The following is a 17,623-nucleotide window of genomic DNA, read 5'->3' on the forward strand; positions in this document are numbered from 1 at the left end:
TTAGTTTTAAACTTTAGAAAAACTCGCTTGGTTCGCAGAAAGAGAAAAAAAAATATGGTCAATCAAAAAATAACAAAATGGCTTATACTTGGTTAGAAGTTCCAAAGAAAAGAAAAAAAAAAGTTATCTTTCTATGAAAATAAGTTTCCTACCACCTATAAAAACTAGAAACTTATGTGAGACATGAGAAACCAACTTTATTGAATCAAGATAAAATTTTGTTTTCGAAAAATGCCCTTAGTTAATGGTTTATATCTTTTTTTTTTTCTCTTGTAGTCAATTTATTAAAAATAAAAAATATTTTAGAAAATATATGCACAATCAAATATAAGTTATCTCATACTTTCTATACTATTTTTTCATGGCCAACCAAATATGCTAAAATTATTTTTTAAAATCTAATATAAGTAGATGTTGGCTTTTTATAAAATATATTCTAGTATGATGGAATTCTTCCATGACCCAACAAATCCTGAAGGAGGAGATACGGTGAGAAGCCCAGATGGCCTTAGAACTAGCAAGTCCATTGCCTTGGTTTCAAGAGACTGGGGAAGATTGAGGAATTTGGTGGGTGGAACCAGCAAGTAACCTTCTGGGATTCTTAAGATATGTGATATCTGTATCTCTTAAAACCGAGAGAGAGAGGTTGAAGGGAATCCGTCGGGCACTCTCTCTCCAACAACGCGAAGACAAACCGCGCCAAGACAAAACTTCGGGAATATAGCCGTTGCCAGAGCCGTTTCACGGGCTTGCTTGTTCCTCCTCCTTCAAACTCAAGCCTAAACCCCTGCGTGTTACCCCAAAAAACCCCCAACCCCTATGCTCTCGCTTGATTACTAGAACAACATTGTAGTTCTCCCCACCAACTTCCTAACAACCGAAAAAAGCAATGGCAAGAAAAGTAGAGGCATCCACTTCTTTCTTAGCTCTCCCTTTTGTTCTGTTACTGCTTTCCCTTGCCGCAGGTAAGAACTAGAATATCTAGTCTTTTTTTTTCTGGAATTCTTATAGCCTTCTTTTCTCATTCATATGTCACATTTGTTTGATAAGAAAAAAAAAAAAGATTTTGGGTGGCTGCCTACTTCTTTCTTCCGCCTATATCATCTAATATCAGGGTATTTCATGGTATTCCTACTTGAGTTTTTCTTGCATTAATCCAGTTTAGGGTCTTCCATTCTTCCTTCTGGTGATTCTTTAATTTTCTATTCATACAGATGCTAGCACTCGAAGTGATACTAGGATTCTCTCTTTTACTTTTTCCACTGCTTTCTTATTTCCAGTTCAAAGGGGTTCATAAGTTGCATTTTTTATATTTTATTTTGTAGTAATTTCATCACTTTCACATTCAGATTGGGATATGCAAGAAGGTTCTCGATTGAGACATGATTCTTTGGTCCTGAAATATATCTATAGCGCTTACAAGGAATGTCTTAAATTATTTCGTTTCTTTCCCAAAAGTTCCATCTGCGAGCTCTCTGTTTCTGACCTTAACGACGAGCTCATGCTATATTGAAACTTTCTATTTTACCCGATCGTTATCTAGTTCAAATTAGATAGTGAATTAGTTCCAATTCTTAGTATGTTATTCATTCATGTTAATGTTACTTGGTACCTCGTATCAGCAAAAAGAAATGTAACTTAGTACTTTGGATCTCACAGGGGGAGCTGCTGCATCATCACAGGGACAGGTAAATCTCCAAATCCTTGCAAGTTAGCAAAATGTTTTGTGTCTAAAGGAAGCACTAAAAAAGTTTTGCAGTTAGTAAGATGAAAGAAGACATTGATGTGCAATGGATTTTGTTTTGTTGTTGCAGAGAACTTGGTGCGTGGCCAAACCTTCATCCGATGAAGCTACTCTGACTGCAAACTTAAACTATGCTTGCTCTCAGGTGGATTGCAAGGTACTGCAAAGGGGCTATCTTTGTTTTTACCCGGACAACCTCATGTCTCATGCTTCAGTTGCTATGAACCTCTACTACCAAACCCGAGGCCGGAATTACTGGAACTGCCACTTCAAGAATTCTGGGCTCGTCACAATAACAGACCCAAGTAAGTTTCCAATTCCATGTACTCCAAGTTCACCTCTCCACTCTGATTCACCTAACTCAAGATTTGATCTTTTTCTTTCCCTCAATTTGAGTTGCTAATAATTCCAGAATGTGTTTCCCTTGTAGGTTTTGGAAGCTGTAATTATGCATATTATTGACGAAGACGGCAAATTCTCAACTAAATTGAGCTGCAAATTGCTGGATTTTGATTTAGCTGTCTAAACCTTGTTGTTATCTGCAGCATAGTATTTCTTGGATATTCCCAAATGCTTGCCTTAATTTTTGGTGGTTTCTGCATTATGATATCTCTTGGATAGTTGCAAGTATTGCAATTAATCAAAAATTTCTGCCCTCATCTTTCATGCTATCTCTACCCATTTTTCTACTTCACAAATGGTGGTTTTTAGTCATGGGAAAGAGGCAAGCAGTAATTTCAAATTTGATTTTGGTTTTTCAGAGCAGTGGAATGGATGATTCTCACATTGGATACTTTTGGACAACAAGGCATTCCCATTCAAAACTTTGAAGTTTAAATCTAAAATTCGAGAACACGCTTCCGTTCTAAACATCAAACTGAGATACAAAGCAATAGTCTACATATGTTCTTCAATGGAGATTGTACTAGATAATGAGGTGCTACCCAAGCCTGTAAATATTTGTTGGAAGATCACGTCCTACATTAAACTATCTCGTAATCCCGCATGCATGGATGCTGCTTGTCTCTCTATAAATATGTGAGATTATTTTTATTTTCCTAAGCAAATTAGAATTGAATTGAATCATGTATATAGATCAATTTGATTATGTCGAAGAAGGGAAAAAGTGGGAACATACATGCAAGTGGGAAATAAAGGTGGGTTCATACCTCAAGACTAAATCTTGGCAAAATCCATACTAATTTTCTTCAGAAATTTTAGAGTCCATACATTGAGACCGAGATCCCTAACCAGTGATTAATCCAAAGTTCTCAACACCATCACAGCAGCCATGTCCATTTGCCACTGAAGTTATGGTAAATATATGAAGAACAATCATGTAAGTTAAATTCTTGTTTTATGTGCAGCAGGATCTCTAGTCTGTTTAGCCTAGGTTGCATACGTAGGCCAACAAAGTATGCCAAAGTTCTGACGGGTTTTAAAACATTATTTCAAAACAAACAAGAATATTAGAAAATACGTTAAAAATATGAATAGTTATGGGAAAGTCAAAAGAAAGAACAAGTTTTTATTATTTTTTTCTTTAGTTTTTATGAGATGATTTAATGATAACCAAGCATAAATGGAGAATCTCTCTTTCTTTAATATTTCCTATCTTTAATCCTCTGTATGAAAAAAATAAATAAATAAATATGAGATATGATCGTACAATAAGGTGATTTTGATAAGATAAGTAAATTCTTCATCCACTAGGAGACCCAGTTCTGACTTTTCCATTCTTAAGTTCTCATGCTCCTGGGTGGACCAGGCTTATGTTTCATCTTCCTTCCAATTTATTTTACTTTCTAACTTTTTGAGCAAGTCCTACACACGTGATGTGGAAGCTGCCGATTAAAAAAAAAAAAAAAAAGTTCTTATGCTTCCTCAAAACATTTAATCGGCGTTCTAGCTTTCCTAGAAAACTCTCACAAGAAACCTGTTTGTCCGCAACCATGGACAGCCAGTGAGGATCTCGGAATGTTGCAATGTTTTGTCTCCCAATAGACTCTCCGAATCCTACAATTATTGGAGCGTGGGGGGAGCAGTAGCGATCTCATAATTGAGAGACTACAATGATTCATTACATAACGTGCAACACATCAATTTTCTCCCTGCAACATTAAAAAACAAACGGAGTTTGTTAGCAATAGATACCCCATTTTTCTACTCAAAATCCTGCGAGTATTTTGTTGCTGCCCACCTGCTCAAAACAAGGTTACATAGCAATCCATGTCTGCAGAAAAAATTAAGAAATCCCTCAACTTGGATTTACTAGACTACCGTGGTAAACCATAGAGGTGAAAATAGACAATATAATATTCATCTGAATCCATTTCATATCCAAATTGGTATATAAATAGAAATATGAACATCTAATTAATATCCATATTTGTACCTATATCCGTAAAAAAAAAAAGGATATGGATAAACTACTCAATTCGTATCCGAATATCCAATTATATTTGTAACCCTATGTACTTTTATATAGCACTCATAAATTTTTAATAAAAATATATAATCACATTAATATACTATTAAAAAAATATACTATCTATTTAGTAATATTTTTAATTTATGATCATAAAATTTAATTATCTACTTATATCCATTTTTATATCCATATTTTTCGTATCAGATTTGTAACTATATTTTTTTAAAACAAATATGCATATGAATTTTTACATCCAAGTTTTCTTCATTCGTTAAATATAGATATGAATATACCGATCCATATCCAATTCAGTTTCAGCCCTAGTAAACCACCGTTTTATAAGACCAGCTGATAAGAAAACTGCTTGGTATATAACAGTCTTCAATGACAAAATCCTCAGATATTCTCGTATAATATGGAGAACACACATCCCACTTGCTATATAGCTTGGCTGGGCACTGAAGGCTATATGAAAACCCCTACAAAACTTAAAATAGCAAAATCATGCACAGGCCCTGATAGCAATCAGCAACTTACCAAGCTCCATAGCACATCCAACAGTGTTACCAAGATCAATAAAACATTTTACTTTGTTTTCCACATTCAATATGAGGAATGTTAATATCAGCAATATCAAGGTTGCATATACAGTCTCCTCTAATTGACGATGTGACCCCACTTAGCTATCGCCACGTTGGAATAAATGGAACAAAAGTTCCTTGGTAAAATGGAGAAATGACAAAAACCCTGTGATCTCAGGCATGTCTGAATCTAGCACTAATACACACCCTTTCATCATTAATAACAAAATTGTCATACTAACCAGAAAGTGGGAGAAAGCATATGTTGTAGCAGGATCTGCACCTTCTGATGACAGTTGATAGACTGAACATGCTGCTGTCATCATCAAGATCACCTCTTTTACTAAATTAAATCATTACAAACGCTTCTTCTCAAGGGCAGCTGTTGCCTGCTTTTGTCTCCTCTTCCATGCTGGCATTTTGCCTGGGAACGCCCACCTCAACAGCCTCTCCCACCCATAACAGCCCAGAAACATGAGGGCAGCCCATAGCATCAGCTTATCCCTCATGCCATCTGGCAGCGGCTCAAGTTTCAGCCAGTCATTCAGATCCCTAAACAAATCCGAAGTGATCACTGTGAAGAAACCTACTGCAGCAAATAATGCATACCGGAAAGGCTTGTTTTCTGATATACTCTGGTTAAATGGGTGGCCCATGTAGTTCACAGCAAAGGTGGCAACCTGGATCATCATGTTCACCATATAAGACACAGTGTTCACAAGGTTTGGGTGGAAGTCAGAATCTGGTTCGATGCATTCCTCCGGCATGTGCTTCGAGGCTTCATTAACAGCTGAAATTAGAAAGAAGAGGTGTATAGCAAATTGGCCAAGCAGGGAGAGGAGGACATAAGCACAAAAGATGTTGGGATGGGGCCTAGCAGCAGAAAGTGTCTGCAGAGGGCGAGCATGGGAGATGAAAAGGAAGAAAGCAGCGGTAAAGACCCCACTGATGGTAGCCTGGATATCTCCTAGCTTGACACCATCCAGGTACATGACGCTCAAGACATAAGCTGTTGCAAGGCAGTTCAGGCCAAGAATCTTGAACATCTGGAGTGTTGTCACAAGGGTACTCCGACCTTGACGAATGATATCAAGGGTGGGGGCAACTGAGGCATGCTTCGCTGTGAAAGGCGATGCCATAGAGGCATCACCAAGCTTAACAATTGGTGCTGCACGACCGTCACCCTCTTCATTCATCTCATCTAACATCTTTTTCAGCTTCTGACGCTGTTTGTCAGCTGCAGAGAGGTGGCGGTTGTTTGGCGTCCCTACAGAGCTGTTAGGGGGCGCAGCAGAATGTGATGATTCAGTCATGGGCTTGGGCTTCTTCAATTTTCCTGATTTACTTTCAAGTTTGGATGTCTGTGAGGATGAATCTCCTGTTTGAGATGGTGGTACAGCATTCAATAGAGCAATGCCTACATGAGCCTAAACATTTGAAAAAAAAAAAATTGGTTTAGGTCAGACAAAAATGAGAACTAACTTATATGCTAATTCACAGTGGTGATATTTTCATAACCCGTTAGTACAACACGAAATGCAAAGCAAATCCTGAGCAACACGACCAAAGAAGAGCACAACTTAAAGCAGAAAGCTTGGCCCCGATAGGTTCTTGAGAGATATCACTCGCAGGCCACGACAGCAATTGTAGCTTTAGTAAGAAAACCATGGATATAAAAATTATTCCATCAATCAAGCTCCATAATGTGACAAAAAGAAAAGGCAGAAGATTAAATGGTAAAGCCAGCATTAAAAGACTCACTAATAGCAATCCAGGAACCAAGGACATAAAAATGTGGCCATATCCAAATAAAAGAAAATCTATTTGTTGAGGTTCTAATCCTAAAAGCATCCCAAGCGCCCCTGGCAAAAAGAATAAATTGCCTAACTAAATTATAGCAACAAAACCGAGTATATATAAGACCTGAAAAAGGAAACAAAGCAATATGATTTCTAACCTAAGTCCGTTATGGACAGTCTCACAAGGCCCGGCCACCACAAAAATTTATTGTTCAGTTTATGATTACTGAATGATAAAAAAGATTAAGGATCATATTCATCTTCCCCATAACTCCTATGTAATTTTATGTATACAAATTTATGATCACAGATATGAATAAGAATTTGTCATTCCAAAGTTTGAGCCAGACAATGATTTTAAGTTTGAAACTTATGTTTAAGGTAGTGGGAAACAAGAGATTTTACCTGCTTCAGTGCCCCAACATCATTTGTTCCATCTCCACACATCAATGTCATCCTACCAACTGTTTTGAAAGTAGTCAAGATAAGTTCTTTCTGTTCAGGAGCAACTCGTGCAAAAACCTGAAAGCACTCAGAGTCATAAAAATCTATACTTTGATAAGTTTGCATGGCAATTACCATATTAATATAAAAATCCTACTAACCTTAATGTAAGGGATGACTTTGAGAACAGCCTCGGTCCGCTGTAGCATCTCAAAGCAGTCTCCACCTATGCAAAGATCATGGGAATCTGACAATTCTTCCACCTCGTTCTCACTGTAGACACAATTAACTTCTAAGTATTATAATTTAAAGATAACCGATGTCATATCTTGGAAAGGTCATAGCTTTGGCTCCAGAAAAACTGGTAGTGATTAAACTAAATAAAGAACAGAAACAAGATACTCAAGCAGATGAGAAGAAGACACATAAAACAACACGCACAAAATCAACTATTGGATACTTGAAAAATATAAGCTATCGTACGTGAAACACCACATTTTTAAGGATTCTAGAAGTGTCGACACTTTAGGACACAGCACAATGTGGTTGAACTCTTTCATTTTGAAGTTCCTGCTGAAGTCAGCAAAAACGGCTGCCACTTGACACTTTTGAAGTGCCATGTAGAAGACACAGTTTCAAGTGCTGCACACTTTGCGTCATTATGTTTTTGGGTATAGAATTATCTTGGTTAACTATCAATTCAAGTATTTTAACATATATTAAGTAATCTTAGATGAACCTAAAATTTTACTTAAATTACTCACTACCATTTTGTTTGTTAGATAGCTTGTATCTCTCTCTTCTTCCCCTCTTCAGTTTATCTTTTATGGGCAAGCATCAAAACTATGGCTTATATGTCTGCACAAGTACGCGTGTCCCAGTGCCTAGAATTTTCAAGGCTACCATGTCTGCACTTGAGGATACCAGACATCAGGCATTCATGCCAAGGGTTGAGGTAATATTGAATATAAGCAGCTTGCACTGAATACCTATTTACTAACAAGAGTAGAACTTTTACCTGTAGGGAGTTATATCAGTTTCATCAGGTGAAACCCATTCAAAACCTTCACCAGTTTCCTTGCGGGCCAAAATCAATGCAGGCTTTGATATGATATGAACTTGGCTGGCAACATGGCAAGCTGTTAAAGCCTGGTCACCAGTAATCATTACCTAACACGATGACATCTGTTAGGACATGGCATGATGGATAGTTAAAACAAGTACTTCAGAAAGTTCTTAATATTCTCGATTTCTATAAAATCGGTTACCAAAAAGGGAAATGTCATCTTATATCTGCAATGGCCCGCTAATGAGAAACATGTATTTGTTCAAATGACTCACAAAACTCATTAAAACGAAAATATAAAGAACAGAAACACAAAGCTAGTGGAAGGAAAAAGGAAAAATAAAAATAAGCAATTCTTTAACCACAAAGCTATAGCATTGAATCTCAGTTGAGTCAAACCTTTACTAAAATTGCTTTGCAATGTAAAAAAATGTCAATCTTTAAAGATTACTTGATGTTAAGTTTTGATCATATGTTCAACCAAATAAAGAATTCTAATGTCTAACATGTAGATCCAGATATGAAAGTAAAGGAACTAAAAACAATATCTATAACTCCATTTTGTCCAACTTCATTTAGGACACTTATTAACTCCATCAACAAATTACCAATTGTAGATAGTATCCATACCTTAAGTGTATGTTATCTGTTTTAATGGCATAAGCTACAAAAACCTATTGTTAGAAAGCCATAATTATGTTTAAATTGAATAACCATAACCATCAAGCTTTCCCCCAACTATATATTTTTGTCTTTTACATGAATCAATTATCAAAAATATATTAAAAGAATAAGATTTTGAAAGAAAGATATTTTATCTAAGGTCAGCGGAACCATCCCAAACCGGATGGTTCCAGCCATTTCGAGCCGTACCGGCGGCTCACTGGTATGGTTCCGACAATAGAAGTAAAATCTGTTACCGCAGCCGGATTAGGAGAAGGAAAGAAAGAGGGAGCGCGGGCAAAAGGCCGACGGAGGGTGGCGGACGCCGGTGAAGGGCCGATGGAGGCCGCGGGAGGCAAGGCCACGGTCGGAACCATGTTTCATTCGAAATAGGAGAACCGGCCGCGGCCTCCGCCGGCGTCCGCCACCCTCCGCCGGCCTCCCTCCCCCTTCTCTCTCTCTCTCTTTTCCTCTCTCCCATGGTCTGCGTTTCGTCTCCTCCGTCAGTACAGGCCCAGCACGATCGGTACAGACTCGTGCTGCCGGAGAACCGGTATGGTATCCGATACCGGTTCGCCGACCTTAATTTTATTATTATAGCCAATGCATAGATAGACCCAAAGAACTTACCAAGTCATGTGATGATCCTTTCAATTCACATAAGACAGAACCAGAGTCAGGTCTGATAGGACAATTGAAAACCTATAAAAGCAAAATAAGCGTCAACCAAAACCTCAAGCAGGTTTTATTTCAATCATCACTGGAAGAACAATTGAATGATGATAAAATATCACAAGAAAAATAAGATACAAATCAAAAGCTTAATTGGGTTCAATTACCGCAAAACCAGCAAAAGTCAAACCACTCTCCACCAGATCTCTATCCAAGCTTCTAGCTTCACTTACCTGTAGTACAAATAAACCTCAAGTCAAAACGATATATCGAGATCTATAAATGATAATAAAGCAAAAAATCTTAAAAACATTTTACATGGATAGAGATTTCACTCTCAATCTATTGATGCATTCTCCCATATATTTATGGAACAAGGGGCCAAACATGAAAAATAAGACTATAGCTAATAAGCCTAATGCTGCCATGAGTATAGCTCCATATTTTGCTTCCCAAATTTCCAAATATTTCCAAATGGCATATATCATCATAGCATTCATTGGTTATCTCGAGATCAATGTCTTCTCCCCAGTATAACACCAAGGATGGATACTGAATATACAGCTGTGCAGTGTGAAAGCCGGCCCATAACTTGGTGAGGAATAAAAGCATGGGAGAATCAAATATATCAGATCATCCCAACATTGTCATAATTCAAAAAGTTCCTCCTTGGTTAAAGCTGAACTTTGGGCAACAAGAAAGATGGGACAGAGTTTCAATAATTTCATCTAAAAATAGCTTAAAATTTCGTCGTATTCCCTTTCATTAAGACTTGCTACAAGAAAGCACTCCAATCTGTAAGCTACTAAACTTCATACCTCCAAAGAGGATCATATATTATTTAGTGAAGAACAACAGACTACAAAATTGACACTACAGCTTCAAGTGGATTCATGGTATATACAACATATATGCACACACACACACACACACACACACACACACACACACACATATGTATGTATATATATGTAGGTAAGTAAGTAAGTATGTATGTATGTATGTATACACTTCTTGCAACATGGCTGACACCTCTTAAGAGGTCCAAAATGTCTTCCATATAATTCCAACCTATTGCACTACTAATAATTAAAAAGAAAAACACCACTCTAACTCCATATCAAAACATACTCCATGTTACAAAGAATATTCACCTTTTGCAAGATATTACAATCACCGGCTAGTTTGTACCCAAGTGCAACAGTACTGGCTGGCAACGATTTGATATATGCGGCTCCCTCTCATGCAATTAGAATGAATGATTAAATATAGAGCACACGAAGGAAAAGATTAATTAATTGATCTTGTCTGATGTGTTTTCAGCTGTTAGCAGTTTTAGATGTAAACGTTTAGTGTTTAACTTTAGGTGTCTAGTTGATAGAGGTTGTGGTTGGTGATTAAGTGGGGGCTTCGGTCTTCTTTAGTCTGAAGCAAGGAAAGAGTCGATGTCATCTAGTGTTGCAGACTCTTCATGTGTAGCTAATTGTCTATCATCATCTTTTATGGTACTTTTTATGGTATTGCATGGACTCGGGCACAAGAATTAGATTCAGACATTATCCTCAAGAATCTGACAAGGTAAGAGGAAAAAAGGTTATACAGGGATACATTGAAAAATATTTTTAACCAAAATACATATATATTATATAGAGGAAAATGTTCAAAGATATTATTTGCTCCTATCTTCCAATAGACATCTTTCTCATTCAAACTTACCAATTAGCCCAAAAATTTACAAAAGATGCTACTTGGCAAAGTTAACTTAGTAGCTAAGTTCTCTACCAATCTCTAAAAAGGGAAAGGGAAACTCTGTTTTAACATTATTATAGTGGGTTGAACTCAATTGAAAGAGTCAACCTCTCCACCAGTCTTAAAGCTTAAATCACAAAAATTTGATGCATCCAAATGTCAAAAGTATATTGAATTCAGAAATATATGTATCCTAGGACATATGTATCCTAGGAGTCGAGTGTGAACGTCCAGGTAACACAGATCACTGAAGGAAAATATAATGATTAATGATGATACGTTATCATATGTTATCACAGGTTATCAGAAGGAGATTGTACAAGTGTTAACGTGCAATTAAGAAGACTTTATTAGAGAAGCACCACTTGTGAAACAGAACAAGTTGTTTATAAGCAGCTCATGTTTGGCTCAACATTTAATTCATTATTGGTTTGTCCGATCAGCAGACAATCGACAAGATTTTAAACTTGGAAATAAATGAACTGAACATAAGCTGGGCCTAATCATATTTCTCTCAATATATCAAAATGTAAATACATAAACAAGTACACTTATTTTTTGATTACCTATAGATAAAAAAATAGTTTGATATTTATAATTAGTAATTAATGAATCTATCCAAGTAACTACCACATATATTAGATCTGAATCCAATTGCTCCAATTTTTATTTGCATATAAACATTGGAACAATTAGATTCATAGACCTAATAGCTCAAAAGTGTTATTTGCTTATAAACATCTGGCACTAGATTCAAATCTAATGCCTCATTTTGATGGGAGCAAACTGAAAGGTGCTATAGCACTTTTGGTATCCCAAAGCTGCAGCTGCCACCATCTTTCTCTCCTCTATTTGCATCCCTCCTCTGCCTTAGACATCCAACTCCATTGCCCCCGTCCTACCTCATCCTCGTCATTTCATGAAATAAGGCATCTCATCCCTCTTGGTCATCTCTCTCTTAGCCTTTGGACTTCTGCCTCTCCATCGCATCAATCTAGGCACCAAGGGCAGCAATCAAAACATCATAAGTCTCTTCCTGCTAACTCCATTAATCTCAACATCATCTGGAGATTCAGATCTAAGGTCTGGTTTGAGACTTGAAAGATAAGAGATAGGAGATGGAGGGATTGGGTTGCCTCTGTAAGCATATTAGGCTTGGGTTTTCCTCTGTAATCACTAGGAAAACATCCACACTTAACAATGTCAAGCCAATGTGAGTGGAGCACGAGAAAACGAGTCAACCTTGACCCACTCTTTCTAACTCAACTTAAGCTCAAGCTAACCATCTTTACACCTCTAGTGGAAAAATAAAAGATATACCATCATCAACATTAATGCTTACATGACAAGCCCCTTGATGTAGATCTAAAACCGTGCCATTATACATCATAGGAATGAAGAGCTGAGATTAAAAGATTGCAATCTATGTTTGATAACTTGATAAGACTAACTACTGTAGCAAACTGTTCAAAGCATTGTTCACACTATAGTACCTGGAAAAACAAAGTGTATTTTAGGGGGATAATTTTGGAATTATCAAGTAGAGTTGAGTTAAGGTTTTTCTTTACATACATACACACACACAAACACACATATAGTCACAAGTGGTGTACAGGTTTTATGTTTTCATGACTAAATAAAGATGAAGTTTTCTTGGGGTGAAAAATCACTGTTCCAATTTAATCCCTGTGTGAGGCATTGATATAGCCTGAGAACAATCCCTAGGTGTGATTCCTAGGTTTCAGAGAGCCCGGTATCATCTGTTATCTTTCCTTTCAGCATCTTTACACCTCTAGTGGAAAATAAAAGGTATGCTAGCATCAACATTAATGATTATGTGACAAGACCCTTGATGAACATCCAAAACCATGTCATGATGCATCATAGGGCAGGATTTTTATTAGACTTAATTTTAGCCATAAATTTTCTATATTTTCCGGTTGTTTTTAACTTTAGTGGATTACTTTGGAACGAAGGGTTGAGATTGAAAGATTGCAATCTTTATTTGATTGCTTGATAAGGCTGATTACTGAAGTGATACCATCCATGCATTGTCCGCACTATAGTAACCTTAAAACCTAAGTGTTTTTTAGTGGGGATAATTTTGGAATTATGAAGTAGATTCAAGTTAAGGTTTTTCTATATATATAGTCCCAAGTGGTGATGGGCTTTATGTTTTCATGATTGAATAAAGAAGAAGTTTTCTAGCAAAAAAATCACTATTGCAATTCAATCCCTGTGTGAGGCATGGATCTGACATGAGAACAATCCCTAGGTGTCATTCATAGGTTTCAGAGAGTCCGATATCATATTTTTATCTTTCCTTTCATTCTTTTATTTTCATAATAATTTGTATTTTACTTTATTTTTTTATTTATTTCTTTCGTTTCTTGTTCAGTTTTCCTTATTCTCTTCCTAGTAATGGTTCCTATTTGTTTTCTCTTGATATCACCAATTCTTTTCCTACAGAAAATTCACCTTTCTAGTTTATTTAATATGAAAGCAAAAAAATGGATCTGAGTTTTGAAGAAACAGCAAGCGATTAGATCCATTCTTAAGCACACTATCCCAAGTGTCGCGACGTGGGCTGTCCTATTCCATGGAAAATCCAAAGAAAGCTCCATCCCTTAGGATTTGAATCAAGGTCCGCCGTACCGGTACCGGTCGGCGTACCGGTGGCGGCCCGGACCGGTACGTACCGGTCCCATACCGGTTCTCCAACGATAAACTACCGGTACCGGATTCCATGCTGATCCGGTACCGGTTCCAGGCCGGACCAGTACGTACCGGCCGGTACGGGCCTGTACAGCAGACCATGATTTGAATCCTTGTATTCAACTCTACAATGAAGAATCTAAAAAGAAGAGAAATGAGCAATAGGATATCAAATCAACATTGATAAATGTATTTAAGATTGCTTCGGGTGACAATGTAGCTTTAGAAAGACAGTGATACATCTACTGTAGACTCATATTCCGGTGAAGAAAGTAGCATGTATTGTGACTGAGACTAAGCCACTAAGGATTGCCTATTTTTCTTGTGTTTTTTAGTTCAAGATGGTTTTCCTAACGTGGAATTCAAGTATTCAGGCCCCTAACAAAAGCAGCAAATTTTAAAAACATGTTGAGAGCAAAGGATATAATACTTTTCTTAAGCTAGTGCCACCAATGAAGCTTCACTAAAAACTGTTATGAAAACTAAAACTATTATGAAAACTAAATCCCGTTCTTCGATCAAAGGTTTGCTACATATGTATCAAATATGACAAAAATACCATTTGATTGTTATCAAGCTAGCCATGGCTCCATGCTACTCAGACATATTTAAGTTAGAGACTATTCAAGTTTTCCCCTGAACAAGATTTTATGGGTAGAATGAACTAAAAATCTACCATTACAATGCAACAGCCCTTAAGCCACCCATGCATGAGTCCCCTATACAGCAAACCCCTCTTTAAGATACACACTCCACTCAGTCCAATTCTCTAAGAAAAAAAAAGAGAGAAGAACATGAAGCAAAAATAATAGTGTATTTGTCAATATTTATATTTTTTTGAATGGACAACTCAAATTAGATGGGATCAAGATTCGCAATCTCGGTAGCCGACCCGTATGGGTACCATCTTGGTACATCGTCGATACGCATGATAAGAGGTCGATTTAATATGCTGAAATTCAGTATGCCCCCCATACAACATACCAGTTTGTTTCCAGTATGATACACCTGGTAATCAAGGTCCGCTGTACCGACCGTACCGGTACGGTACCGATACTATACCGAAACAAACCGGTACCGTACCGGTTCGGCTGGTTCGAGCCAAAAGCCAAAAAAAATTTGAGATCGGTACGGGCCGGTGCCGGTTCCGTCCGGTACCGGTACGTACCGGCCCGTACCGACCCATACCGATCGGTACGGTAGACCATGCCTGGTATGCACTGGTATGAATCGGTACAGCATGCCATGGATGGGATCTTAGCCATCCATCCTTTCCATGTGCAAAACATGTGTTTCAACACTAGTTTGAAATAGTTCAAATATTCTTTGGACTGGACCCTGCGATACCCTGTTTTAACCCGGTCGACTCGACTTGGTCACGCCAAGTCGACTCAGGTTGATGGGCAGGAATTGGCCCAGCTAGCCGAGATCCTTCCTGCGAAGAAGGGCAGGACCACCCGACTTCACCGAAGCCCCGCCCACTTTTCCGGTGGATTCCCTCCACTAGCATCGATTCTCCTCGGCATTTTTGGAAGATAGGCAAGAGGAGATCGCAAAATCTTTGATCTTCTCTCTCTATTTCTTTCCTTCCCCAGCTTCCATGACCACCACAAATCCCTTCCTCTCCCTCTCTTCTCTTCTTCCCCCTCTATCTTTCTCCCTGCCTCTTCCTCTCCACTTCGAGCTCACTGTGCCCCATCTCCGCTGGATTTGTGGTCGCAACACCTCACCGAAGCAAGGTGTAGCTGATTTGTACAATTGAACCCTGTAATTTTTGGGCAACAGAGACAAGTGACCCCGACAAGGACATTACTAATTTTTGATTACTAATCAATTTCAATCTATATGAAGAATGAAAATATAAAGTATACTGACATAATTGGTTCTACATTTCCTTAAAAATTTAGTATCAAGGATATGATTGCGAAATGATTCATATTTTTATAGCATTATCTCATGGATGCTTATACATGATTGATTTCTAAATTATGAAAAGCGTATTTTACTCCAAAGGTGATATATATAGCCTAATTATAAATTATGAACTTTTATAAAAATAGTTGATTTATTGTAAATAATTTTCAAGATGGTTTTTAAAGACTATTTATGGATTACGACTCTATAAAGCCATTTAGTATCTTATTCATGTACAATCTAAGAAAATACAAATATGACTTAAGAAGATACGATTTAAGAAACAAGATTACAAGCTCTCAGATAGCTATGTACAACCCAACCAGCGGGTATAATAGTTAACATACGGCCCTCGCCAATAGGTATAACAGTTGGCATATGGCCTTGCCAGCAGGTATAATAGTTGGCATATGACCTTGCCAGCGAGTATAATAGTTAGTATACAGTCCTGTCAGCAAGTATAATAGTTGCCAAACTATGATATCCAGTCGATTACGATCCTATTACGAGTATAAGGTGATTTCAGCATTTAGTCTGAGAGTATTATTTTTGTACTATGACAATAGCTATTTATGAAATTTGCATGATTTGTGCATATGCAATAGTATGATAGGTTTGATGACATGATTTATTATGCGGTTATTATGAAATGCTCTAATTATATGGCCAAATGGTTTACTAAATTATGACTATATTTAAGTTATATACTTGGAACTGTATTTATGAATCTGCATGACTTATGCATACATGATCAGATTTTCATGTCATGGCTTATTCTGTTATTATGTTTATGAAATGTCTTATTTTGCAGCAAAAGTTATTTTCTAAATAATGAATTAAATCATGTAAAACTTATACTTGAGCTGGTAAGATAGTGTTTGGTTGCTTACTGAGATGTGAAGCTCACTCTTCTCTCCATTCTTTTTTTTAGACAAATAAAGCTGCTAGGAGCTAAGAGGGATAAGCTAAGTGGAGGTCGAGATAATAAGCTTCAAAGCATAATAGCAGGATACTAATAAATCTAGTTTATGACTATGAAATTATGGGTTATGTTGCGTTGAATATTTAAATGCTGCATTTAGACGCTCTGTACCCGCACCACTCTATTTAATAAATGAAAAGGACGTTTGACCACTTTTATTACTGTATAAATTTTTTTTATACAGATTTTGTTTTATAAAATTCATGTTATTGTGGGCGACATCCCATGGTAGCATGGCCATCTCATGTTCCGAATATGGGGCATGATGGACCCTATTGTTTAATGCCTAAAAAACGTATCTTCAGTTTATTGTACAACTAACATATACATATCTATCCGTCATCAAGACTTTAAGGTCCAAACGCATTCCAAGCCTCTGGAAACAAAATGAAAATTTAATTCCAATTTTAGCTCTATTGGAAATGCATATCCTTTCGAGGATACCAAAAGTGGTTTGCTGTAGCATAATATCATGCACATAGAATTAAAATCTATCAAGTCCACAAGGAAGAATGAACTCTACTGATTGGTTTGACTTGCAAATAAACAACCATCAAGGATGATTATTAGTTACAAGATTTGCAGCCATTTCCTTATTTCAACCAATGGCAAAGATTTTAAGAAGACTAGTCTTTCGTTTTTATATGTAAGACATCTCTTGAACTCCTATTTTATATAGTCCCAATCTCTTGTGACATGCAACAAAAGCTTGTATGATAGGAAAGTTCTCTGATGAATTCTGTTGAGTTTATCCCCCTATCTAATTGCAGGCTTTGGTCAATTTATGTTTAATTTTTCAAGTAAGACATCTCTCGCTTTCACATTTTGCGGAGTCCCAATCTCTTGTGACATGCAGGGAAAGC

General features: G+C 37.1%; 2 protein-coding genes across 3 annotated transcripts in view; one reads left to right on the plus strand and one right to left on the minus strand.

Moving 5' to 3' along the window:
- Positions 1–743: 743 nt before the first annotated feature.
- On the plus strand, positions 744–2,456 carry LOC103710106 (glucan endo-1,3-beta-D-glucosidase-like). Its single transcript, XM_008795722.2, has 4 exons — positions 744–965; positions 1,660–1,688; positions 1,815–2,049; positions 2,175–2,456. Exons 1-4 carry the CDS (start codon positions 890–892, stop codon positions 2,204–2,206), a joined length of 372 nt encoding a protein of 123 aa, XP_008793944.2. The 5' UTR covers positions 744–889; the 3' UTR covers positions 2,207–2,456.
- Positions 2,457–4,738: 2,282 nt separating this feature from the next.
- The window catches only part of LOC103710107 (probable manganese-transporting ATPase PDR2), a 28,223-nt gene continuing 15,338 nt past the window's right edge, over positions 4,739–17,623 (minus strand). For both annotated transcript variants that reach the window (XM_039132725.1, XM_039132724.1), the window contains exons 17-22: positions 9,568–9,633; positions 9,359–9,430; positions 8,018–8,169; positions 7,161–7,272; positions 6,961–7,077; positions 4,739–6,183 (exon numbers count right to left, since the gene is read on the minus strand). In XM_039132725.1, the coding sequence (XP_038988653.1) occupies positions 5,113–6,183; positions 6,961–7,077; positions 7,161–7,272; positions 8,018–8,169; positions 9,359–9,430; positions 9,568–9,633 (1,590 nt within the window). In that variant the 3' untranslated portion in view covers positions 4,739–5,112. The remainder of the gene's footprint in view (positions 6,184–6,960; positions 7,078–7,160; positions 7,273–8,017; positions 8,170–9,358; positions 9,431–9,567; positions 9,634–17,623) is intronic.

The sequence above is a fragment of the Phoenix dactylifera genome, chromosome 13 (assembly GCF_009389715.1).
Source record: "Phoenix dactylifera cultivar Barhee BC4 chromosome 13, palm_55x_up_171113_PBpolish2nd_filt_p, whole genome shotgun sequence".
NCBI lineage: Eukaryota > Viridiplantae > Streptophyta > Magnoliopsida > Arecales > Arecaceae > Phoenix > Phoenix dactylifera.